Here is a 26,859-nt window from a genome sequence, read left to right on the forward strand (position 1 = left end):
TGGCCCTGAACTACCGCGGTAGTGGTTGAGTCTCACATGTGATCTTCCATCCTTTTTTAACCATTGGAGAAGATGCTGAATTTGACCCTGGCAGTCCCTTCTATTTAGTCATTTGAATTCACTTACCCACGAAATCCATTAACCCTGCAAAGCCTGTGACAACTACATAGTAACTATGTTGCTGTACGTCTAGCTGGAAGAGGCTCTACAGACTACAGTCTTGGTCTTGGTCTCGGGCTTTGCGGCTCTTAGGTGCTGCTAATTTCAATGTTAAAGCTTCACTGTTGTTTATGTTGCTGCTTAGCATCAGTTTGCCCTTAGAAACATCATTAGGCTTTGATTATGCAGACATCCTTGAAAGTATCTTAAATCAAAATGGAAAGTAATTTGAGGAATAATAACTACCTTCAAGCATAAAAAATATCTAATTACCATAAAAATTATAACTATACTCAATCATTTAAATTCACACGATAATTAAAACAAATATATATTGGTTTTAACTGAATCCGAATAATTTGGAAAGACACAAATTCCATTCCCAGGGGATCAGTCAATTAGAAAAAAAAGAAACTCTAAAGTTGTTATCTTTCTTTCTTGGCTGGGGAAAAAAATGAACCTTTCCTTACTCTTGTTTCTTAAAATTGTAAACAGGATAGGGGAGTGAAGCTTCCATTAGAGACAAGTTTACAAGAATTATTTTTTTGGGATTTATCCCATCTCAATCGTCCATGACAAATGTGGAAGAATATCACAAGAATTCTCGATTCATTTTCTATTCAACCAGGTAGATGTTACATTTTTACAAATTATTTACTTTCTTTTCTTCTGCTGCTCAAATGGTATTTTAATGTAATTTATTTTATTGAATTGTGTCACTAATTTGTAAAATTCTCTTCCTTTTCTTGGTTAGTGTTTGATGCAATTGTGGTTGTTTCATTTGGAGATATGGATACTTTTTGGGTTTAATTCTTTAATTTTAAAAAATAAAAAACTCCACGTTGGTATTTCGTGAAATTCTTAACATCTGATCTAAATTAATGAAAAATGAAAGAATTTATTTCCCAAGTATTTCAAGTTTTTTATATATGTTTCAGAGAAATGCAAACCATATAATCTTAAGAAGGCTGTTGAAGATGAACCATAGCATCGCATATATGAAGCAAGGAATGGCTTCTTTAGCTCAAGCTCCTCCTACAATGTCCATTGCTCGAATTCCACAGGTTCGTTCCAACAGCATACAATTGTTAAAATCCTCAAAGGTGCCACATTTGCTCGCCATCCATCACATTCACATCAGACGATACCCTTCTATTTGCTGCACAAAGTTACCTCCATGGGAACATTCACCACTCACATCGGTTCACACTGACAAATCTGGTAATAACTTCTTGGAAAACCCATCTGAATTGTTTGAAACCCTTCGTTCTGGGAATAAAGCTGAGAATCCAACAACTAAAGCTGATCATCTCACAGCTACGACCGATCGGGCATTGGCAGCAGCACAGGCTCGATATCTTAAGTTGCCAATGTGGGTGTTTGGCCCTTGTCTTCTTCTCATTACAGGCATGGTTCCCACCCTATGGTTGCCAATATCCACTATATTCATTGGCCCAAATGAGGTCAGCCTTTTTTCCTTGGTTGGACTCGATTGCATCTTCCATCTGGGTGCAACCCTTTTTCTCCTCATGGCTGATTACTGTGCCAAGACAATGAACCTGAGACAAGTCTCCAAGTCCAAGTCTCCTTCCAATTACCAGTTATGTAACCTAGGTGCAACTTTGGCTGGATTTTTGATCCCTCTGATGTTACTTCTTGCTTCCCAAAGGGGTTTCATGCAACCTCACCTGCCTTTCCTCCCATTTGCAGTTCTATTGGGTCCCTACATGCTGCTTTTGTCGGTTCAGGTGCTAACTGAGATTTTGACCTGGCATTGGAAGTCACCGGTTTGGTTGGTGACTCCGATTGTGTACGAGGGCTACCGTGTGTTGCAACTGATGAGGGGATTGAAACTCGGGGCTGAAATCGATGCACCAGCATGGGTGATGCACTCAATCAGAGGCCTGGTCTGTTGGTGGATACTGGTTCTTGGTATGCAACTCATGAGGGTTGCTTGGTTTGTTGGTTTTACTGCTCAAGCTAGTCAACAACAGGTTTCTTCTTCTGCTTCTGATGCTCAACACTAAACACCCACCAGTAAAATGTTAAAAACAAAATTTTGGGTTTTGATAGTATACGAATCAAATGAGGCGTATGTACATGTTTATCATACATTCCTTTCCCCTGAAGAGGACTAGTGAACATACTTGTAAGAAATGTTATTTACATTGAATAGATTATTATAGGAAATGTTAGTATTTGTTTCATAAGTCTGATTGGACATAAACTTCCCGTAGATGTGTGAATAGGGTTTGATATAAGCTTGTCAGCAATTTGTATATCACACATCAGATGGAGTTGAAAGTTTGAAACTTAATTATTATGTTTAATCTGTGATTATTTTTAAATATGTATTTTCTTAATTTCTCTAATTAAGTTGTTGTCTAATTAACTCATGACACCAACTCAATAAAAATTTAAATAATAACTAGAAATTTTATCACACAAATATAATTTAAAAATAATACTCATGATTTCTTTTTATTAAAATCTTATCACAATTTGTGATTTAGAAATAATGAAAAGTATGCTTTATTTTTTATTAAAAATTATTTTATTAAAATAACATATAATAAATAATAATAATAATATGATTTAGAACTAATAATAATAATAATAATAATAATAATAATAATAATAATATATGCACGATATTAAAATAAAAATTAGATTAATTTGTAAGTAAAATGAAATTTAAGCAAAAATACATCAGATAAATAATACTAAATGAATACAATTGTTTATGATTGTTAAACACTTGTTTTTCTTTTATCAATCCTGAACTGGTGTCATGCTTGCTCATTTGTGATACTAACTCAATCAACAATATTATTTATACTAAAAATTCAGTCACAATTAATTTTTCAACTTTTTCTACAACAACTACTAACTTTGCTCCAGCAAATGAATAAAACAATTTCATATTTTTAACATAAAAAACCTTCTCCTCAACAAGCAATTTTTCTCCTTGAAATTTAACTCTAAAAGCCTTCTCCATATATTTTCATTTTATAAGAAAACTCTACTATCCAATATGAAATATTTTTCAAACTGTTGGAAAAAAATCAGACGTGACTATATAAATCAGAAAAACGCTTCTAATGACATTCATTTTACATGAAGACTCACTCTGCCAGTTATAACGGAATTCTCAAGATAGAAAACATTGAATTTTTTCATTGTTTTATATTTCGATTCCACCATCATATATGATCCTAATTAAACCTAAATTTAAAATCCTAACTGCTGAAGGTGTGTACTTTTGCCCAATAGGTATGCCAAATAATTAATATACTTAATTTGTTACGTAATTATATTCAAGAATCTTAAAAATTATTGTGTGGCTTTCCACGTTTTTAAGTTTACTTTACCTTTTATTTATATTATAAGATAATGGTTAAATTTTAATTTTAGTTAAAATGATATGTTGAAATTTAAAATTTAATTCATCTACTCTAATTTTGACATAATTTGGTCCTATTTTTATAATGTCATTAATTAGTTTAAATACTTAATATTGTTAACTATTTTAATAAAAATATTTATGTCAAAATTTCTTAGAAATATTATCCCAACAAAAAATTATTTTATTACCATGAATTCAAATAGATATTTTTAAGAACAAATTCATATTAACATTTTAAATGTTATTTTCATTATTACATGACTACCAAATAAATTTTATAATTTCAAAATATCACGCTAGAATTTAATAGAAGAAATTTAACAACGATTACAATTAGATCTAAAACTTTTAATCCAAAAGCGTAAAATGATTAAATTTCTAAAAGTAAAATAAGGGACTATATTCCAAATGCATAGAATGTATAGAGATTTAAAATATATTTTAACTTTTAAATTTTCACTCCATAATTTAACAGTAAAAATAATCAACGCAACTCAAAGCGTGACAACTGTACTAATTATTTGCTTAAAGTTTTTCTTTTTTTAAAATACTTAAATACATTATTTTTATTTTATTTACCGTATCAAATTTAAATTTGGATTCCATTTTTTTGTACTCCAGCTTTTCCAAATTTGGTCCATTTTACTTTTATATCTTTTCGAGTTTTAGTTGATTTTTGCCTCCTATTTACTCATAAAGTCCATATTATAATTGGGTAACTGTACGGAGGTAGAGCTTTGGGGGATTTTGGATAGGTTAAACCTTATTTTGGATAGACGTTTTGAGAAGATTCTAATAAAAACAAATAGTATTGAAGCTCTTAATGCGATAATGGAAGATACTTTAGGAAACTCTAATTTTATCATAATCAGAAAAATTCATTAAAATCTAAAAAGGATGAAGCAATGAAAAATTCAACATACTCCCAGATAATATAACTTAATTTTTGATAGTCTAGCCAGAATAATTCATGCTAAGAGACTAGGCTTTAATCTATTTGAGAATTCTCGTTTGAAAGTATAGTTTATTTACTTTGTATCTTTCCTTCTTTCACCAAAAAAAAAAAGTCCACATTATAATCAATATAACGAAAAGACAATTATAACCCTAAATGGAACCGCATGATATTGTAAAAAATGGAACCGGAAGTCGAAAGTCGAAAGTTTAAGACTGACAAACATCACTGTCCTCCCACGTTCTTGCTTCTAAGCTCTTTCTCAAACACTAGTTCCCATTCGTCTCTTTCCTCCGTTGCCGGAGGACTAGAAAGCCCACCGCCACCCTCAAGGACTGCCGGAAGCGGCCTATATTTAATAACTCCAACTAACATCTTCGCGATCCACTCACGATGAGCACAGGCGAACTTCTCGGCATCAACCTTCAAGAGCTCCAATTTCCCTGTAAACATCTTCCAATGACTTTCCCTTTCCGAAGATTTCCATTTCTGCGTTGTCAATTGTTTCCAATTCTAACATTTGTTGCTTGTTCCTGAATTAGTTGAACTGAGAAAGCAGATCTCCTGTTCTCTAAACTTGTCCAACAAGCCGACAATTATGTAGCTTTTAAGGTAATTATGGTAAAATAAAGACGCAAAGTATATAGTATATAATTGTTAAGAATCAACTCGATTAAACAACGAATAAGATAATAGTGGAATAAATTGAGAAATTGAACACATAAATTTAACGTGAAAAAACCCTTTTAAAGAGGATAAAAAATCACGGGCAAAGATAATTTTACTATAATGAATGCAGATTAAGACTAAACCACGAAAACTCGAAAATAAATAACCCTCAAAACGTAAACACAAAATAAATAAATAAATAAATAATAATAAATAGGAGTCTTATTTAACAATAATAATAAATAATAAATAAATAAATAAAAACCTTGTTGTTGTTTATTGGGATTTTGTTGTAACCTAGCAATACTTAGATTCTTGATCTTCTACATAATCTTTTTGTACGTATGTGTTGTGCTTTTCGCAGGTCAAAACGACAAATCCAAAGAAGTACTGTGTAAGGCCCAACACTGGAGTTGTTCTGCCTGCCTCTACGGGCAACGTTATTGGTCTCTCTCTCTCTGCCACAGAGTTTGAGTTTAACTATCATTATTTTAGTTAATCATGTCTAATGTTTAATTTACGAAGCAGTTACAATGCAAGCACAAAAGGAAGCACCTCCCGATATGCAATGCAAGGATAAATTTTTACTTCAGAGTGTGGCTGCTAGTCCCGGAACCGCAGCAAAGGATATAACTCCTGAGATGGTATTTGCTATGCTCTACTCTTTTGTATCAGATTTGAGAATTGGGTTTTGTGTTTTCTAATTGTTTGCTTTCGAATGTGTTAGTTTAATAAGGAATCTGGGAACCATGTTGAGGAGTGCAAGTTGAGGGTTGTTTATATTGCACCTCCTCAGCCTCCTTCCCCTGTTCAAGAAGGATCCGAGGAAGGCTCTTCATCTACGGCTTCAGTCTCAGACAACGGTAGCTTGAACGCTTCAGAATTTACATCTGTGAGTATTCATCGGGTTTTAGTGTTTTTCAGTCTGCTCCTTAACCAATGTTAATGAGTTTTGTTGTGGTTATATATTATTGTGCCTGCAGGTGCCAAGAGCTCATGTCAAGCAGCATGAACCTCAACACAACTGATCGGATGTAACTTCTCTTTCTCTTTCACTCTTGTTGGTACTGTTAGCTTTGCCATTGGAATCTTATCGGCTGTTGAAAGGAATATTTAACAATTTCTATATAAACCAATGAAGTAAAGTGAATGCATATGATTGCGGTTTCATTTCGTAATCAGCATTATCTAGGAAATGGTATATTAATTTTCAAATTATAAAGTTGAAGAATACATTTGATGATACTGGTAATCATACTTGCACGATGCATCTTGAGGTGGAAATTTTCTTGACTCGTTTTTTCTTTCTATTTTCCCCCTAAATCACTTGTCATCAAACATGGTTCATTTAACATCACTTGTCAGAGAGTTAAAGAATGTGCCTCGGCATACCCCTGTGTTGGGGTACTGGACTCTGATGTTGGGGGTACGCTAGCTTGTACATACCCATGTATGCCAATAAGTCCAGTAAAAACTTGTAGAAGAATTTTGTTCATTTTGAGTAAGATTACTGGATTTGCCTTTCAAAAAATTCAACCTTTGGTGTTAACTTCTCACATGCACTTGATGCGGCTCTATCACCTCGGTAGCTAATTCTGGCAATGTTCCTTTGTCACTGAAGCTATTCATTTTAAGTAGACTGATGCTTTGTCATGGCATTTTTATTCTGAAAAGTAGTCTTAATTACAGGCAAGATCTCGCATTTCCAAGCTAGCCGAGGAGAAAAACGCTGCCATTCAGCAAAATAAAAGCCTTCAGCAAGAACTGGTAACTTACTCATAATTTCCTAAGAGTTTCTTGCTGGGCACTTTGGAATATTTATTATATATCTGTTGTCCTGAACTAAGTAACTGGTACCCGCAACGTTAAGGCATTGAGGACCAATTGCTAATATTTCTGATATAATAGTGCATTATCAATTATCCATGGCCACTGTCCAGCTATCAATAACTTAAAACTGTCTTCACGTTGAAATGGAGCATGAAAATCAGTCCCGAAAACGGGATTTAAAAAATTAGAACAATAGTAGAGAGAAACTGCCGCCGATAATTCTATCGATACAAGACCGACAGTGTTTATGTTAGTAGCTTAATTGCAGCCTCAAATTGAAATTTTAATTTGCAGGAACTCTTAAGACGCAAAGACAGAAAAGCTCACAATGGTATTCCACTCGTGTATGTAATACTTGTTGGCTTAGTTAGCGTCATTTTGGGATACCTCTTGAAAAGAACATGAAGGTGAAAATTACCATTTTCTTTTCGGCCGGAAAAATGAAATGTAGGAGACTTTGAAGATACAAATATTTGACCGATTGATTAAGTTGTAGCTCTTATTGAATGTATCACTTCACTACTGGTCTGTTTGTATGCTAGAAAACCATGTCCAATATGACAGGTAGAAGCAACTGTTGTTCATTGTATTAACCTGCGTTGATCTTTCAATTGGAAAGGAATTAACTGGAATTCACAATTGTGCCATTTTACCCTTCAATTATACTGGACCGATTCAAGCTGAGTCGACCTGAATTTGTCTTTTTTACGTAAAAAATTGGTAAAAGATTTGTCTGGTTCTCAATTTGTCGAGCAATTTAATTCCTAGTAATTTCTAAAGTGAGGTAAATGTTTTTATTTATTTATTAATTATACATATTTTTATTGGTATAATAATACATTTACTCTACAATATTTAAACAAAATATATAAGCATCGAAGGATAAAATTGTTACTATACCAATCAAAGTTATGTATAATTGATGAAAAATATTAACAGTTTAATTAATTATCTTTAGTTGTTCATTTTTTAAGTTGACAGTGATTAAATTGTTCCAATCTCTTTTAAAAGTATCAATTTACCTATTATCAAAGTTGAGAGGTAATAGAGAGGTGTTTTTACCTAAAAACTAATAGAAATTAGGTTAAAAACTGCCATAGGTCCCTATACTCTTTACAAATTTGGAATTTAGTTTTTGTATTTTTTTTTTTTAGGAATTTAGTTTATCCACTTATCAGATTTCAAAATTCAAATTCATTATGTAATTTTTTTCAGTTACATTGTCACCAAGTGAGTATTTGTTTCTTTGAAAATGTCACACCAATAAATTTAACAAAAAATTTAACAGTGTTAACAATTGGAGTTGAATTTTAAAGTTTAAAAAGAAGAGTGATTAAATTCTTAGACATAAAAGTACAAAGACTAAATTTCAAATATGTGAAGACTATAAACACCTAGAAATTAATGTGTAAACAAGGTAATGATAATAAGATGAGGGATAAAGCAGTAGTTAGTCCATGAACTTGTAGTAGTTTTCCAATTTGGTCTTTGAACTTTTTTACTCATATTAGTCTCAGAATTTATTAACTTTTTTTTTTTAATATGGTTATTGAAATTTTAAATTTCTTTAAGGTGTGATTATATGATACTGTTATAAGTTCCTAGAAAAAAAATTTAAAGGTTATAAAGAAAGTATAATATTTTTTATTTTAAATTTAGAGGTTATGAGATGCATATATGATGAAATTGAAGCACACACCTTACCTCTAAGGTGTTAGTTAGAGGAGGGACTCCAAGCAGGAGTGCCTACTTTTTTAGTTTTGGTGTAAAAAAAAGCAGAAACTCGTGCAATGAAATATTTAAATGTGGTGTTTTGTGGGACGCAATGAAGGCGTTGTTTCTAAGCAGAATAACATAGAAGGCAAAACCAAAAAGTGCGGACGAAAGAGAGAAGATATGGTGGGCAAGGGCAAGCATCTATTAAAGTTGAGTGAGATCAAAGATTGCATCATGGAAAATGCCATCTCATAAATAAAATATCAATCCTTAATTCTTTGAATACGGGACCCATCTGTATTCCGAAAAGAAGGGGATCATATGAACTAGAATTAGGGTCCAGTTAGTGACCCACCCAGATCCAGTCATGTTTTTGAACTTGGAAGAAGACAGAAGCTGGCAATTCTCCTCCTATCTTTCTTCTTCAAACAATCACAAATGAATCCCCAGATATGTACTCCTAGGAGCTGCCTTCTTCAACACAAAACTGCTTACTTCGATTCCTTAATGAAAAAGTTGTTCGCCATTACACTTTCTTAGCAAAAAAATAAACACTATGTTCAATAAAAGGGTTTTTTTTACCTTCTAAATACTTTCTAATACAATTAAAAAGACGATTTTTTTTTATTTCAATTTTCAAACAGCTTTTAACTTCAACAATAATACTAAATTACGTTAAAAAGATTCGTTTGGAGAGTGCATTCAAGAACTCCTTTTCACCTTACATCAATGCAAAATATTATAGAACAAATTTATGACTGGTTTCTTGGGAAATTATTATAGGTATAACCGTACAGTTATGGTTAACTAATCGAATCAGGAGATGAAATATTTTTGCCATGGTGTGTCAGATGAGATTATGATGATGATCAATGGTGTAGCGTCAGTCTCTCACCACTTTCAGGTAATTTGGGGCAATAACGTTTTGAAAGTTTCCGATTTTTTCATTGAAAATAATTTTTACAAATGACTTATTTTTTCGAAATTTTTTTTTTATAGTTGGATGAATATGTATAAAATATTTTTATTATTTGACAAATTAACAAGCATATATTTTAAATTTTTTATCTTTTATTATTTAATTGAGTTTATTTTATGTCTTTAAATTTATATTTTACATTGTTCTTTATAAAACAAACACGACATGAATATATTTGTTATAAAATATTATAGTACAATTTTCTTATAAAATAAGAAAATATTTTATAACAATCAATATTTTATACAAACTTAATAATAAATAAAACTTAATTTAAATTACATATATAAGAATACATATTAATACATTAGAGTTGTAAATGATAATTAAAGCTAAACATTATTTAAACAAATACTCATATAAAACATAAAAGTTGATGGAATCGAAAGAACGAGAACAAGCAGAGAAAGAGCAAAGCAATAGGCAAATACCATTAGGTGGAGAAGCCAACTCTCAATATGAAGTCGCAAATGCCCCTATGGAAACTGTATCGTCTCCAGATGACCCAAATCCTGGAAAGATCGCCTCTTTGGAACAGGCCCGAGGGTTGTCGACCAAACAGGAACAATAACCAAAGACGAGGATGATGATTTAGACCTACTTGATGAAGATATCGTGAGATCGTCGATTAACGACATTTCAACAATTGATTTCTCTGATCGAGTTAATCAAATACTCGTAAAAAAATATGCAATATACGGTGGTAATAAAACTCTTAGGAAGAAACATTGGATACGCCACTCTACAGAATAAGATTCATTCTCTATGGCAACCAAATCAACCGTTTAGATTAATGGATATCGAAAATGGTTACTATCTGGCTAAGTTTCAGAATTCGACAGATTTTGAGAAAGTTTCAAGTCAGGGGCCCTGGATTGTTTATGGGCAATATTTAACTGTTCAACCTTGGAGCATCGAATTTAGCCCTTCGCAGCCTTACCCCAATATAGTCATGGCCTAGATACGTCTACTAGGACTGCCTGGACACATGTACAAGAAGAAAATACTGTGGGAAATAGGGGGAATGATAGGAAAGGTTGCAAAATTGGATTTTAATACCTACAATGAGTTTAAGGTTGATTTGCAAGAATGTCAGTTTACGTCAACCTTGGGAAAGCACTTATATCCCAACTTCTAAACAACAAAGTTTTATAGAAAATCGAATATGAATACCTCCTCACGGTATGTTTTTCTTGAGGACATTATGGACACAACCAGGAAATCTGCCCAAACCTGGTGACAGACCAACAAAGAACAAGCGAAAACGTAACAGAAGAAAAAACGATTCAAGAGAGCAGCCTGAACAAAGGGAAAACAATGTCGCAACTAACTCTAATGCATACGGCCCATGGATGCTCATTGAAAGGCGGAACTGGCGACAACAGACAGAAGGGAAGGGGATTAACGGTGCCAGTAAAGAGAAGATGCAAGAACAACTCGATTTCAACCACTAGAAGCCTTAAATGACGAAATAGGCCTATATGAGACTAGGCCCCCAAAAGAAAATAACCAGGCCCAAAAGGAGTTGGGACTGATACTTAAGCAGGAATTTACAGCAAGGAAAAGTACATCCACGGGCCAAGTCCAACAACAACCTGGAAAAGAGATAATAGGCCGCAACAATTCAAGCAAACATGTGAAAATAAGGGGAAAAGGATCCAATACATTCCCCAAAAGAAACTGATTTTACCTTAGCAAATCAAGGCCAAGCAAGCCTGACACGAATTGAAACAGAAACAAGAAATGAAGGAAAAACTAACCTAATAGAAGACGGTGCTTGGGAAAGAAAACAAATAGAATCTGCCTTGGCGACACCACAATCGAAAGAAAGATTGGTCACGGGCATAATGATGGCCAGAGCACAGGCCGAAATGCAAGAAAGGAATATCGTGACTAAAATTCATTAAGCACTAACAGAATCACTTCCTGAATCACAATCAGTCACCGATCTAATGCCGAAAGTCTACTTGAGGTCGTAATCTCACCTAGTGGGGTATTGGATCCAACAAAGCACTCAACGGTTTTGTTTAAAAATATTAGCCCTAAAGGGGAGAACAAAGAAGAACGATTGGTATTGAAGAATAAAAAAGGGAATCGACTAAATAATTCTTCAGCGGCCATTAGAGGAAAATTGAATGGGAATATAAAAGGTCAAAAATTAAAAAGAATAAATCGAGATAAAGGGAGCCTCTTTAAAGTTGCATCTCCTAAAGTCCCATTGAATGAATCAATTACTACAATGGTTGAACTACTACAGGAACAGGTCAAGTAAGGTTTGCTCAACCAAATAAATTAGGAGGGAATCAGACGAGAAGGAAGCAAAAACGGTACACAGTAACAAAAATAAGGTCGGTATTACTTTCTTAATATTATGATGAACTATAAATTCAATTTATCTCTTTTCGTCTAGAACTGTCAAGGATGCGCGAGTATCAAATTTCCTCGCATATTCAAAGAATATAATATCGAATTTAGACCAAACATAGTAGGTCTTTTAGAACCTAAAGTAAGTGGAAGCAAGGATGATGAAATAATTGCCAAATTAGGCTTTCAACATTCTCATTGAGTCGAAGCTAGAGGCTTTTTATGGTGGGATTTGGATTGGCTAGAGAGAAATAATCAACCTTGAAATAATCCAAAATCACCCCCAATTTATTTTGTTTAAAATATACAATGGGAGGCTAACGCAACCCATTCTAATTGCTATCGTATATGGAAGCCATAATAGTACCAAAAGAAAAAGTCTATGAGAAGCTTTAAAAATAACTCTACCATCCGATAATACTCCTTGGATGGCAATAGGAGATTTTAACGCCATTCTCTCTGAGGAAGACAAAAACTGTGGTAATGTCCTAGGAAAGAGATGTCCATACTTTGGTGAATTAGTTGAATCTAAAAATCTACAGGATCTAGGATTTCAAGGACCCTCCTTTACTTGGCAACGAGGAGGAGTCTTCGAAAAATTGGATCGAGCGATAGGCAATGTAGCTTGGTGTCAAGATTTTCCACAATTTTTACCAACACATCTCACTCGAATCAAATCAGATCATAGGTCGTTGCTTGTTAACACTAATTCAGAATTCAAACTCCCTAAAGAAAGGCCATTTAGGTTTCTTGCTGGATGGGCTCAATATCAAGATTTCTCCAACATAATCAAGAGTCATTGGCATTACAAGGGAGACATGTACAATACTTTAGATCAACTTACTACTAGCCTCAAGAACTAGAACAAAAATGTCTATGGGCACATTGAGAGCCGCAAACAAAACCTAATGAAAGCTTTAAGCTCTGTACAAATAAAGCTTGAAAAATCATATTCAAACACCCTAACCAAAAAGAACTGAGTATTAGAGAGGAACTGGAAAATGTTCTTGACCACGAAGAATTGCTGTGGAAGCAGAAATCTAAATGCGATTGGCTTAAGCTTAGAGATAGAAATACAAATTTTTTTCATAACCGAACAATGCATAGAAGAAAAATTATTGCATTTCACAACTCGAACAAAGACTGGCTTTATGATCCAGATGATATACAAAAAGAAGCTGTTAATTACTTCTAAAATTTATACGGCGAGAAGCCAAACAAAGTGGGAGACATTCCTCCTAGTCACTTTCCTTCTTTGGAGCATAATGACTCTGTTTTTCTTGGAAAAGAGGTTACAAACAAAGAAATCAAATCAGCACTCTTTGACATGGCACCCCTCAAAGCACCCGGAAACGATGGCTATCACACGTTTTTCTTTCAAAATCAATAGAACATCATAAGAGAAGCAGTATGTGATTGGGTCAAAGAGTTATTCAACGGACGCCCCATTGACCAAGAACTCAACAACACTCTACTTGTCCTAATCCCAAAGACTGGGCAACCTGAAGAAATATCACAATTCAGACCAATAAGTGTTTGTAACGTCCTATACAAATTAGTAATGAAAGTAATAGCCAATAGATTTAAAAAAGTTTTTCTTAACATCATTTCACAAGAACAAGCAGAATTCATCGCCAAAAGAAGTATTTCCGATAACATCATCATAGCTCAAGAGGTTATTCATTCGATGTGTGGAAAAAGTAAGAAACGGATAGCAATCAAAATTGATCTAGAAAAAGCTTTGATAAAGTTCGTTGGGATTTCATTGAAAAATCTCTTCAAGCTTCCAAAATACCAGACTATCTTCAAAAAGTAATTATGCCAGCTATCACAACGGCCACCATACAAGTCTTATGGAATGGGGTTCCCACTGAAAAATTCAAACTTGCAAGAGGAATACGACAAGGTTGCCCTTTATCACCTTACTTATTTGTATTATGCATGGAATGGCTAGGGCATAGTTTCTAAACTTCTATAGCCTCAAGAGATTGGCTCCCGATTAAGTTATCGAGGAATGAACCAAGTTTGTCACACCTTTTCTTTGCAGATGATTTGGTGATTTTTTTCAAAAGCAGACATCAAGCATGGCATGCTACTAAAGAATATCCTTGAACATTTCTGCAATTTCTCAGGACACTATGTTAATACAAGAAAAACCAATATTTTCTTCTCAAAAGGCATAGTAGATGACTTAAGTGATAGAATATGTAAAATCTTAGGGTACCAGAAAGTATAAGACTTAGGCAAATACTTAGGAATCCCTTTACTTCATAAAAGAATTTCCAAATCCACAGTACAATTTTTAGTTGAAAAGGTCTGGACAAAATTATGCAATTAGAATGCAAAGCAATTATCCATGGCAGGTCGTTTTACCCTTATACAATCGGTTCTACTAACCATTCCAAATTACTTCATGCAATCTACAAAAATCCCAAAAGGGGTGTGTGATGAAATCGAATGCCTTGCAAGACAATTCATTTGGGGGTCTAACACGAGAGGTAGAAAGTTAGCTCTTGTTGATTGGGGGACAATATGTCAACCTCGTGTCTGTGTTGGACTCGATTTAAGACCAAAATAAATCCTTATTACTGAAACTAGGCATCAATCTCATTACCAATCAAAAGGCCTTATAGGTGTACGTGTTATGATAAAAGTATAGAATAAAAGAAACCATACCAAAAATTGTAGAGCAAAGAAACTATTCTGCACTATGGAAAGCAAGTGGGAAGATTTGGCCCTTATTAAAAGAAAATCTATGCTGGGCGGTTGGATCTAGAATGGAAATCTGTTGCTGGAAGGACAACTGGATTCCTACAGTTGGGCTACTGTCCAGACACATCTAGAATCCAAATAGAACAATAAATGAGTGCAAGCTTAAAGACCTAATAATAGAAGAAGGGGTCTAGAACTTAGAGGCATTTAGAGAAAACCTAGCAAAAGAAATAATACAAAAAATCATTGACGTACCTCATCCACATCACTTAGCATGACCTGATAAAATCAGATGGATACCTGCCTCTTCCGGGAAATTCTCGATTAAGAATGCTTATAAAGAATTAACAAAAAAACTCATGGAATTACCAAGATGATAGATGGAAGAAAATTTGGAAATATAAAGGCCCTCACCGTATTCGGTTCTTCTTATGGTTAGTTGTAAGCAACGGCTACTCACAAATTCAGAAAGAGCACGTAGAGGACTTAGTCATACCACATCCTGCCCGGTTTGTCAACACAGTACAGAAGACATCTTATACACTCTTAGAGACTGTCTGACAACTAGAGAGGTTTGGCTGAGAATTGTCCCTCTTAACTGGCAATCTCAATTCCTTTCAAGAAATATTACTGAATGGGTTGAGGAAAATTTAAAACACCTTGAATGGCTGCCATGGATTGGAAGTCACTGGCCTACTCTCTTTGGGTTAATAGCATGGCGCATATGGAAGAATAGAAATCTATTCATTTTTCAAGGCTTGACATGGAGCTTCATAGAGACCATAAAAATATCTATTTGTTGGGCAAGACAATACACCAATTCTCTTGTGTAGGATCCGTCTCTACCTTTACATGATGATACTGAGCAAAACTTAGATACATTTGCTAAGTAAAGAAGTTGCTTTAGGCTTTAAATAATTTTTACACACATAAAAAAAACAAATACTCATATTTATATAATTAAAATATTCATATTTTATTCTAGATTTAAATATGTCATAAGTCATTTTACTCTTCGTAAATTTGAAATTTAGTCTATATACTTTTATTTTTCAGTTAGTCCTACTTTTTAGATATCAAAATTTAGGTTCAATTGTTAATATTATTAAAAATAGTTTGTTAAATTCATGTTAATTATAATGCCATTTTTAGTTACATGAATACTGAATATTTTTATTTAAAATGTGACATCAACAAAATTGACAAAAAAATTACAATGTTAACAATTGGACTTGATTTTCAAATCTAAAAAGTAGAAGGACTAAATTCTTGAAAATAAAAATACAGCACTAAATTCCAAATATGTGAAGAGTACATAGATCTATGACATATTTTAACTTTTATACTACAAAAGATTTATTCTTAATATATTTATAATTATAATAAATATTAACTATTGAAATATTTTTCAATAATATATGAAGAATATTATTTAAAATTATTATTTTTAAAATTTATTATTAAAATAAAATTGAAATATTAAATAATTTATTAAAATAATAAATTATATTAATAATTCATTATATGTTTAGATATAGATAATTAATTATGTATGTTTAATATTCAAAATGATAATATTTTATTAATTTTAAATATTTTAAAATAAAAATAAAATTTTATTATTAATATAATAATATTTTAATTGAAAGAATTTTATATAAATATAAAATCGCTTATAAAGGAGTTCTTTTCTAGAGAATAATTAGAAGAAAAAAAAGGCTTACTTTCCTTTACCCGTAACTAATTTTTCCATTCGTCGCCAAACAAACATAAAAAATTATATAAAAATAATTTTTAGAAAATCATTTTCAGGGATTCAATCGATGCATTAGTTGATAAAGACACTTCAGTAGCGTAGTCTGCAGGTGATTTGAAACTGGACATTTTTTCATGTTCTTCATACTGTCTTCATAGGCAAACCCTCTGTCCATAGATCATTGGACTGACATCATCAATGGCAGTCTTGCGATGCATTAACGTACGATCAGGACCATTCATTGTCGCTGGTCCCTCCCCTATTTAGTGGGAGAGATTTGTCACATTTTTCAGTTTCAATGTCCCCAACATTGCAGCATTTGAGTTGAGACAAATCAGTCACCTTCCTTGGCTGCACTACGACTTCAACATTAAACTGTAGAAAAGAATTTATGGGGTATACCATAAAATTAAATAAAGGCAAACATTAATTGTATTGGGAAATTTGAGACCCTAATGTTGAACGCTTAAGTTTATGTCTCGTCGTATTAAACTAATTAGTGAGGTTGAATTGTAAAACACCCATGTCATGTGATCTTATTAAGGGAGGTATTAAAACAACTTATTTAAGCAAACAGCAGCAAATTCAAAGCATTACTAATATTGATAGTGGCATGCATATAACATTATTATTCATTATGCCATTTATTTGCATCCACCCCAATCTAGATTGTCGAAATCATTTTTTTTATTTTTGAAAAAATAGGGATCGACTTTAAAAGAAGATATGGAGTCACCACTAATTCTTTTTGTTTAGGTGTGATCAGATCACCTAATAAAATATTTTATTAAAATATCAATTTTGGCCTACGAATTTTGAGAAAACGGGTTCGGGAGTCGGTTACGTACGAGGAAGGAATACAATATCACATCCAGCACGTTAGGACATGATCTTTTAAACCCTCGAAATCACGATCAATTCTTGATTTCCAAATGCCCATACATTTGAAAATTACAAAAGTATATTTGATTATTTGGTCCAATGAAAAACCGAAACCCAACACGTTAGGGCACGACTTCTCGAATTTCCAAACAAAGAACATTGCCTTGTTTTAAAACACGGACGAAATTTTAAAGGAATGTTTGATTATTTTGGACAAAAGGAAAATCGAAACCCAGCACGTTAGGGCACGATTTCTCGAATTTCCAAGCATCAAACATTGCTTTTGTTTTGGGACAGTCCCTTTCATTGTAGTTTTAAAATAGAAAGAACTGCTGATTAAAAGGTAATTGATTGAGCTAAAACTTTTAAGTAGCCACTCATAGTAAAAATATGAATGAGAATAACGACATATTATCTTGTCAAAACATATTGCCAAAGCATTTACGGATCATGAGGTTGGAAGGCATAAACAATCGAATATGAGCAATATAAAAGCAATGAATTTACAATGCGACCCATAAAACAAATAATCATACACTATACTAACATTTATGCTAACAAATTTTAAGAGATATTAACAATATATTTATAATCTATAATAGAAAATAAATATAAGGCGAAATAAAAATAAATAAATAGAATCTAAATAATAATGAATAAATTTAAAACAATTGATGTGAGAGAGTAGTTCTAAGAATCAACAATATACAACAATTTAAAACGAACGATATATGAAATATTTAAATGTATATATGTAAGTGTGAAAATAATGTTGAAACACTTCAAAATAAATAAGTAGAATCTAAAATAAAGTATTTAAAATAATTTAATCATAAAATAAATCATAAGAATAAGAACCACAATAAATCATATGTAACATAGTAATATATAAATTAATTTTAAAATAAATCTTATGCAAGCAAAGAAATAAGTAATATACAAAACGGTACATATATGTGTCTACAAGAAATAATATACATAAAATAAAAAATGATTAAATGTAAATTATGTATATATATATATATATATACAATAATAATGTATAAAAATATTTAAAATAACCATGATATAAAACTTTAAAATAAAGAATGTACATAAAAGAGAATTTTAAAATGAGTAAATTATATGAATAAAGTATTTTAAAAATATACAAACAAAAATAAATAAAAATGAATAATATAAAATAATTTAAAACAATGAATGATATAAAAATGAATAATAATCTAAAATAAACAATAAAACAATTTTACATGAAATTAAAAGGAAAGGGACTCAATTGAAATAAAGATAAAATCAAAAGATAATCCATAAATAAATAAATCGTTGGAGCTTAATTTAGGACTGAAATACAACGCGTGCAAACTCATGGGGATTAAAAACAAAATTATCCCAAACTCCAAAACGTAGTGCTCAAACACGGACTAAATCAGTATTGAAATAAATTATGAGTTACAAATTAAAATAAAAGAAAACTGGATTTAGAAGAATAGCTAATGCGGAGGGACTTGACGCACAAATACCCCATCAACAAGGAAACGCGCGGATCTAGTCTGCGGGTAGGGTCCAAGCGCGGGTCAAAGGCCATGAAACAACGTCGTTTCACCACCAACACTCACGGCCTAAAACGACGTCATTTTAAAGATGTTTAAAAACTAAAATCAGTCCTAAAAAAAACATTTGGCAGATCATTTCTTCAAAAAAAAACCTAAATCTTTTCTAAAACTCTCTCAACCTCCCTTGGGAGCTTTGTCGGCGCTGAGTATGCCTCCATCTCCGCCGCGGCTCTAACCGGATCCCTAAGGGTCCATTTACCTTTGGATCAGAGGGGGAAATATCGACTAGATCGACACCGAACGATAGGTAAGCGAACATTCTTCTTCCCTTTTTTATATTTGTCAAATAGATTCAAAATAAATGAACAAAACAAAAAGAAAAAAACTACGAATCGATGAATGAATCACCTTTAACCTTTTTGAATGTTTTTTTCAAATGTATGGGTGCGTTCGTATTAATTTTTTTGTGTCCAAAAATCAAAAAAAAAATTACATCAATCCCTTCTGGTTTTTATAGCCGAAAGCAAATAAAGAAAAGAAAAATACAAAAATCTGCCTGTATTTTTTTTTTTGCCTCTGTTTTGTTGTGTTTTCGTCTGCTTTGCAGGTACAAAGCCAGCTGTGGCGTACGGAGGTAGCGACGTGACGTGCGGTGGTGTGTGGAGGATGTACGGAGGCGCACTGAAGGCTGTACGAAGGTTGTTGGCTGTGGCGCAAAGGGGAAACTCTAGGGTTTCTGTTTGGCTGAACCTATGCTTAGGTTTTGGGCCATTGGGCCTTTTAGGCATTGGGTTATTTGATTTGCATGGATTTTTCTAATGGGGTTTGGGTCTATTTGGGTCTAGGTAATTAAGTCAGGGTCTGTAAATGGACTATTTAAAAGATTTGGACTTTATAAATTATTTGCTTATTTTGGTTTGAATTCTGATTTGGGCCCGAGTTAAAATTTAGCCTTACATACATGATGAAAAATTCAACAAAGCATAAATTAAGCTTTTGTTAGTACATGGACCAGAGGCTGAACTAAATGTTGCAAGTTATGAAGCACATTGGCAGCAAAGTTGAATTGATTGAACCAATATCAAAGAAACTTCACTCCTCACTCAGCAACTCCAAGCTGAAGCAGCAATTAGCGCTCTCCCCTGCCGCCAAAGAACAAGTGAAGACTGCCTTTTCTGCACATGGAAACCCCTAACCGGAGTCCGCTGTACAAAACACTCGGCTTGAAACTCCGTTAAGTTACTGAAACTGAATGGAGAGAATCCATAGTGTAGAAATATTGTCCTCGAAGGGGGTGTTCTTTCCAGGGACCGATGTCTGCCCAAGACAATCCTCTCGATATCAGGTTGAAGCAACAACCTTTCAATCTTTTGCAAGGCATTTTTCATATTCACAGCATCAAGGGACTCAAGGATGCCGGTATAAGATTGGTGGGCATGAATTATATGATGAGGAAATGAGGCATCCATTCTGTCTAAACAGACCACAATTTTGGGTGACAGTTGCTTTAAAAAACCAAGGACCAGATGGAGTGTTGAAGAGTAATTAGAAAATGAACCAATTGAGAGATTAACTGCAATGGCTTCATTTTCAGGTAAGTGACGAGGCAACAACCGTGAACCCGAATGCAGGGACTCGAGTCTCATTATTTTGAGATCGAAATCCATGTTGATTTCACTAGCAAAGTGCTTAAGATAATCCTGAGTGAAACTGAGTTCTAGCTCGTCGTCATGACTGGAAAGAGAAGCAAAGACAGTGATTTTCAAAAGAGCACCACCATTTCTCCGAACAAGTTCCTGCATCAAAGATGCCCATTGCCCTCCATACCCAATGTCGAAATCAATAATGTGAATGCTACTACACCCTTCAAAAACCTCAAGAAGTGCTTGGTTACAAGTAAAATTGGCAAATTGAACGATTGGAGAGGTCTCAGAGCCGTTGTACGGGGACAGAGCCGTTGTGTTTGGTAGTGTTCAACTGAAGGAATAACTGTAACACCTCCTTGAAGTAGAAAGCAGCCCTTAAAAAGGGGTTCCTAACAGGAAAGAGCTGGTGATTGAGCCGCGCCAATATCCCCTGCGCGAGAACTGGATTCTAGGTTTCGATCAGCTTTACCGCCTGGATTAATTGGTCGATTATTGGCTGCTGAAGCTGCAGGTTTGCCATTCCAATTGGTGTAGTTGAGCTAGAGTTAAGTCTCATGGGTGGCGGCGGTGAAAGTGGCATGAACATAGCTTGATTTTGGTTCATCATCACCTGAGGATTAAAATGAAAATTTTGAGGCTTTTCATCCAAAGCTTCAAGGGACTGAAACTGCTGTTGTTGTGCAAAGACAACAAAGGGAGTGAAGTAGGCAAAAGATTTGTTAATTTTTATATTAAGTTGTAACTCAATAATTAAAATTAAGATTAATAATATATATTAAGGGTAATAACATAAGTTAATAATATAAAATAAAAAACTTTAAAAATTTGAAAACTCAACTCAGTACTTACCAAATCAAATTTGAACTTTTTCAAGTTAAACTTATATAACCAGTATCTCATTTGTTTATAAAAGTTTTGTTGATACCTTCAAATTAAATTTTAAGAAAAACATTATTGAAGAGAAAAGTTACCAATCGAAAAATTAATCTGGGCCCTAATTTTACAGTTAATAATATGGTATTCCTTCCAACATATACATATGTACTCCCCTATGAACATTATTCATGGAAAATGAAAAAGAAAAAGAAAAGAAAAGAAATATGTTTTCCCTATTACCCTGTGATTGATCATCAAATTTCAGTAAAAAAATCTATATGATATAAAAGCTGTGATTAATAAAATAAAATGCGAAGATGAGGTTTGCTAGCCATGAATTAATTGAAAAGCCCAGATTTTGCACTCCTCTCTCATTCGTAATTAATCACAGCTCCCTTTACACTCTCGCATAAAGTGTGAAGGTAAGTGACCCATTAAATAATTCTAATTGCTTTAGTTACCCTTTCGCCTTTGAAAGTTGCCTCTACATGTTCTATTCCATTTAACTTTCAATAATTTTATCATCCTTCTATTTTTTTTTATCTTTCATCGCTGATGTCAAGTTCTTTTCTCTTTGCTCAAGACATCCCAAATCTCATGCAACCCAAACATTAAAGAAAATAAAACTAGACGAAGCTACTAACGCAAAGCTAACGTAAGACGAGCGTTTCTTGAAAGAAAAAAAATGATAACAAAAACTTTCTTCTTTCAAAACATGTTTATAACTATTCTAGTATAGTTTTTTAACTAAATTTTGTTTTTTATTAGATTTTATAATTTTTTATATTAATTCTATTTTATTTGTTTTTGTTTATTTTTCATTATTATTAAATCTAGTTTAAATTGATTTGAGCTTTTCTGTTTAGTCCACTAAACTTAATACTCAGTGGAGTGTTGCGTTAAAAGACTAGGAACCAGGTTATTCCAAGTAACCATTTAACGAATTTTTTCTCTTTCTAATGTGCAGGACAATACAAAGATTCATAAAGGGGAGCTAATTGGAGTAACTTTTTGGATTACTTGCTTGGTGCATTTGGAAGAACTGTAATCTCTTTATTTTTCAAGGAAGAACTTGGATCTCGAGTGAGATAGTCAAAGTACCGTATAACTGAGCCAAACAATATTTTTCGGCCTTTAGTGATGAACCGAATGGATACTACGAATTTTCTTTTGGAGAACAGACAATTGGGAATTGGGTTCTTATCAATACTGACGGTGCAGTTCAATTGGATTCAGGAAATGCAACTTTTGGGGGTAGTGTGCGATGAGAATGGGGATTGGGTCTTTAGGTATAACTGATATATAAGAAAGTGATTGATTTTTTATGCAGAACTTTTGGACATTTTGGAAGGTCTCAAGCTTATCCAACGTAAAGATTATGATAAGGTGATAATTCAATCAAATAGTTTGGAGGTTGTTAAAGCCATTCAATGAAATGTTTCCAATGCATCGAACTCAGTTTTGATTAGACGAATCCAATGCATTTTGTCTCAAGAAGACAAGTAGCTCTTGCGATACATTCCTAGGGAGCATAATCAAGTTGCGGATTGTTTAGCCAAACTAGGTTTGGCCAAAAAACAAGATCTGCAGGTGTTTGATTTCCCTCCAAGGACGATTCTAGCATTTCTTGAAATAGACAAGGGAAAAGATGTTTTTTCCTTAGTATAATTCTATGTAAATTAGATATATAATTGTCTTTGTTTTCCACCAATTCTTTTTTCATTTAGCTTAATAAATATTTATTACTTAATTTAATCTATAATCTATTTTATATACTGATATGAATTAAACAAAGGAAAATAGTTTATACTTAACTGGTTAAAAATGCTGCTTAGGGAACGATTTGATTTTATTACTTTATTAATGAGCCTTCCACATTTTAATTTCGGACCAAGATGAGAGTATACCATAAAACTGAAAAATAATACATAAAATTAGCAATGAATTGTATACTAGTTATATTAAAAAATTAATTTTATAAACTATCCTTATAATATTATTTATGGTCTCTATCATTAACACACCATTCATGATTTCTATTTACTAATTATATATATGATATGGGAAAAAGATAATATAAGTATTTTTAATTGATAGGAATATAGAGGGTGAGATAACAAGTCGCTACATATCTGAATCAAGTAAGTTTGTGGTTTGACATGTCTTTGACTTTGTGTGGTTAGTGATAGTGTCTTTCATCATGTTATTTGGTGTTTGTGCTAATGGTATGTCTTGTTTTTTTTTTTTTTTGCAGCCCCTTTATGTTTCGATTGTGCCTGTGTGTAACCTTTATTCCTCTAATGAGAAAAATTTAAAAAAGAAATGCAGAATAGTATCTAAAATACTCGGAAATTTAGATGGGCCTAGTTACGGGCAGCCTGTTATTATGGTTGCAAAGAAACTTGTTTACTTTATCTTACACCACTCCCATTATTGTGGGATAGGCATCAATTGCGGTTAAAACCTAAGGTTAAGCGAATTTAAGGAAGCAATTTCAAAACATCATTGTATTGAGAAAGGTAAGTTATGATATGAAGAAAAAGTTAAAAAGTTTTGAAAGGTGTTGGTGCCAGAAAATTCCCTGTTTTCCTTTACACCTGACCTACCAACCATTTGGGATTTGTTGTTCATCCCAGAATAGATTGAAATGAACGGTTGCCATCGCTGCTACAAGGAAAAGCAATTACAAATAATAATAACAAGAATAAAGCTCAAATTCTATTTGATGATCCCTTTTGCGTTTTTCTTTCTCTTGTAATTTAATAATTTCGATAGACTTCTACTTTCCGAAATATGCATTTTTAGTTCTTTTTGTTAATATATTCCACATCTTTTATATATCTATACTTTTTAAGTTTGATGAAAAAATTCTCTTTGTTATAATTTTGACTCGGTTACATCAACTCAATAGTGAAAGTACGTAAAAGTTGAACTATAAAATAAATATTATTAGAGTTAGGAAGTGATTTACTTATATCTATATATCTTTTAGAATTATTAATAATTCAATGAACCAATCATCATATTTTATATTTTATTCTCAAATTTAAAATAAACTAAAAATTTATAACTATTTGTTTGATATAAAAACTTTCAACTGCTTAATAAATATATATATATATATATATAGTATTTGTAACACTCAATTTTATGCATGGAAGTTTAGAGTGTTTGTGGTTAGGGAAAGTGAAGAGGTTGTGCTTTTGTGTTTAGTGGCACATTTAAATGGCAAAATGGGCTTGTTAGCTTGGTAGTGGAGTAAGTCTTAAAGAACTTTTGGGTTTTGGATTCGAGCCCTTGTGAAAGTGTTTTTAGAGAAGTGTTATTAAATTGTTTTGTTTTAATTTAATATTTTTAATTATTCATTGTTATTTTTATTTTATTTTATTTTAATGGACGTTCTTCTCCCTGTTTCTTTTCTTCTTGCTTTTTATTATGATTTTTCTTTAGTTGTTTTGGAAAACGATTTCGTTGTGCATACTTCGAGGATTCTCGCTTCTCCGTCGTTGTAACAGCTCGATTTAGATCCTAATAGGAATAGTGGTTTCGGGACCACGAATCCGAGTCAAAAAAATATTTAAAAATTATTTTCTGTGTTTATTTTGTGTGAATTTATATCTATGAAATTTTCGTAATTTAATTTTGTTGTTTAGGTATCCGATTAAATAAAAAGACTTAATCCCGTAAATTAAAAATTTGACTGTTAAAAGCATAAGGGCTGAATTGTTAGTGGCTTTCTAAATGGAAGCCTTTATGTTGCAATTAGCCCAATTGAGGAAAGAATGGACGATAATGGGTATGTATTATATGATTTTATAATTTTATTTCTAAGGTTATAATAGTAAATTAGGTAATAATAAGTATATAATATAAACATATAATTAAAAGCCAAAGTTTTATTCTTATTTTCATCACTGAATATGAAAAACAAAAAGAAAAGAATAAGTTCTCAAGGGTTCGGCCATCTTCCATGTTGATTCAAGGTTCGTTTTTACTCGGTTTTTGATAATTTCTACGTTTTTAAGATCGTTGCTTCGAGTACTACAAAACCCAAGCTTTAATTTTTTATTTTGATGAATATTTTGAATTGTGTCATTGTTGATAACTTGTGATTTTTGTTGTTTGATGATGAAAAATGGAAGATATGTTGTAGATTAACATGTTTTGTATTGGAATTTTTGATACTTTTGAGTAATTAGGACTTAATTGCAAAAATGATAATTTGAGGGACTAAAATGTGAAATAAATTGAATATATGGACTTGTTTGAGAGTGGGTAAAATTTGGCCCAACATAAGTATAGGGAAATTTTGTGTATTTTGTGTTTTGTGCAATAGGGACTAAATTGTAAAAATTGTAAATGTCAGGGGTAAAATGGTGTTAGGGGTAAAATGGTAATTAGCCCATTTATGTGTTTTTGGACTAAATTGAGTGAAAATATGTTTGAATGAGCTTAATTTGAATATGTTTAGATCAAGAACCAAATAAATCAGATTTGGATCGGGGAAAAACGAAAATTGTCGACTAATCGTCCAGTTCCGTTTTACATCGTCCAAGGTAAGTTTATAAGCAATTAGACGTACTTAATATTAATAAAATGTGACTTATATATGCTGAAATGAAATATGTGAATTTATATCTTCAATAGCCGAATGTATACAAGCTTGGCTACTATATTTCTGAATTCGTTTTGATTGGGTTATGACGTCCGAAAGCCCCGTATGAACTTAGGAATAGTTAGGATACATATTTCATGACATAGGATTCCGATATATGTGTGCAAGTAAGACCATGGCATCGATATGTGATTCCGAAATGTGTTTACGAGTAAGACCCCGTTTGGGACAGTGGCATCGATATTTGACTACATGTAAGACCACGTCTGGGACGTTGGCATTGTACGATTTGTTTGATTATTCGATTGTCCTATCCAATTCCGAATGGTTCATCAAGCAAAGATAAGTTATGTTCGAATATGTAAAACAGGTCAGATGGCCAGGTACGAATTGGTTTGTTGTTTATTTAAAATATGGTAAGTGAGAAATTTGATACTTACTACAAACTATGTGTAATGCAATTGAAGATTATATGTGAGTTAGATAAGTGTATTCGGCCATGTGCATAGTAATGAAATAAGTTTAAATTAATAGCATGTATGATTATATGTGTTCGGTTACAAGTCTAATGTGTGTGTATGAAATTATTTTTGTAATATATGAGCTTGTACATTTATATGTATGTGAATTAAGTTAATAATGGTCTTTTAGCTTTGGAATTTTAATGATAAAAAGTTAACTTGGCTATGTGATTATTTGGTCAAAGTGACTTTTGCGAATGATTATTTAAATGCATGATAT

The 26,859-nt window shown here is 32.6% G+C and overlaps 1 protein-coding gene, 1 long non-coding RNA gene and 2 pseudogenes across 2 annotated transcripts; 3 read left to right on the forward strand and 1 right to left on the reverse strand.

The window, feature by feature from the left end:
• Positions 1-550: 550 nt before the first annotated feature.
• LOC108468660 (uncharacterized) lies at positions 551-2,186 on the forward strand. Its single transcript, XM_017769533.2, has 2 exons — positions 551-787; positions 1,098-2,186. The coding sequence occupies exon 2, from the start codon at positions 1,137-1,139 to the stop codon at positions 2,184-2,186; it is 1,050 nt and encodes a 349-aa protein (XP_017625022.2). The 5' UTR covers positions 551-787; positions 1,098-1,136.
• A 2,498-nt stretch (positions 2,187-4,684) lies between these two features.
• Positions 4,685-7,637, forward strand: LOC108469404 (vesicle-associated protein 1-2-like; annotated as a pseudogene).
• An 11,472-nt stretch (positions 7,638-19,109) lies between these two features.
• LOC108469409 (uncharacterized) lies at positions 19,110-19,903 on the forward strand. The gene is made up of 2 exons (XR_001869085.2): positions 19,110-19,288; positions 19,589-19,903. It is a non-coding gene; the product is annotated as an uncharacterized LOC108469409 (long non-coding RNA).
• Positions 19,904-19,909: 6 nt separating this feature from the next.
• LOC108468661 (scarecrow-like protein 6) lies at positions 19,910-21,366 on the reverse strand (annotated as a pseudogene).
• Between the last annotated feature and the right edge of the window lie 5,493 nt (positions 21,367-26,859).

The sequence above is a fragment of the Gossypium arboreum genome, chromosome 8 (genome assembly GCF_025698485.1).
Source record: "Gossypium arboreum isolate Shixiya-1 chromosome 8, ASM2569848v2, whole genome shotgun sequence".
NCBI lineage: Eukaryota > Viridiplantae > Streptophyta > Magnoliopsida > Malvales > Malvaceae > Gossypium > Gossypium arboreum.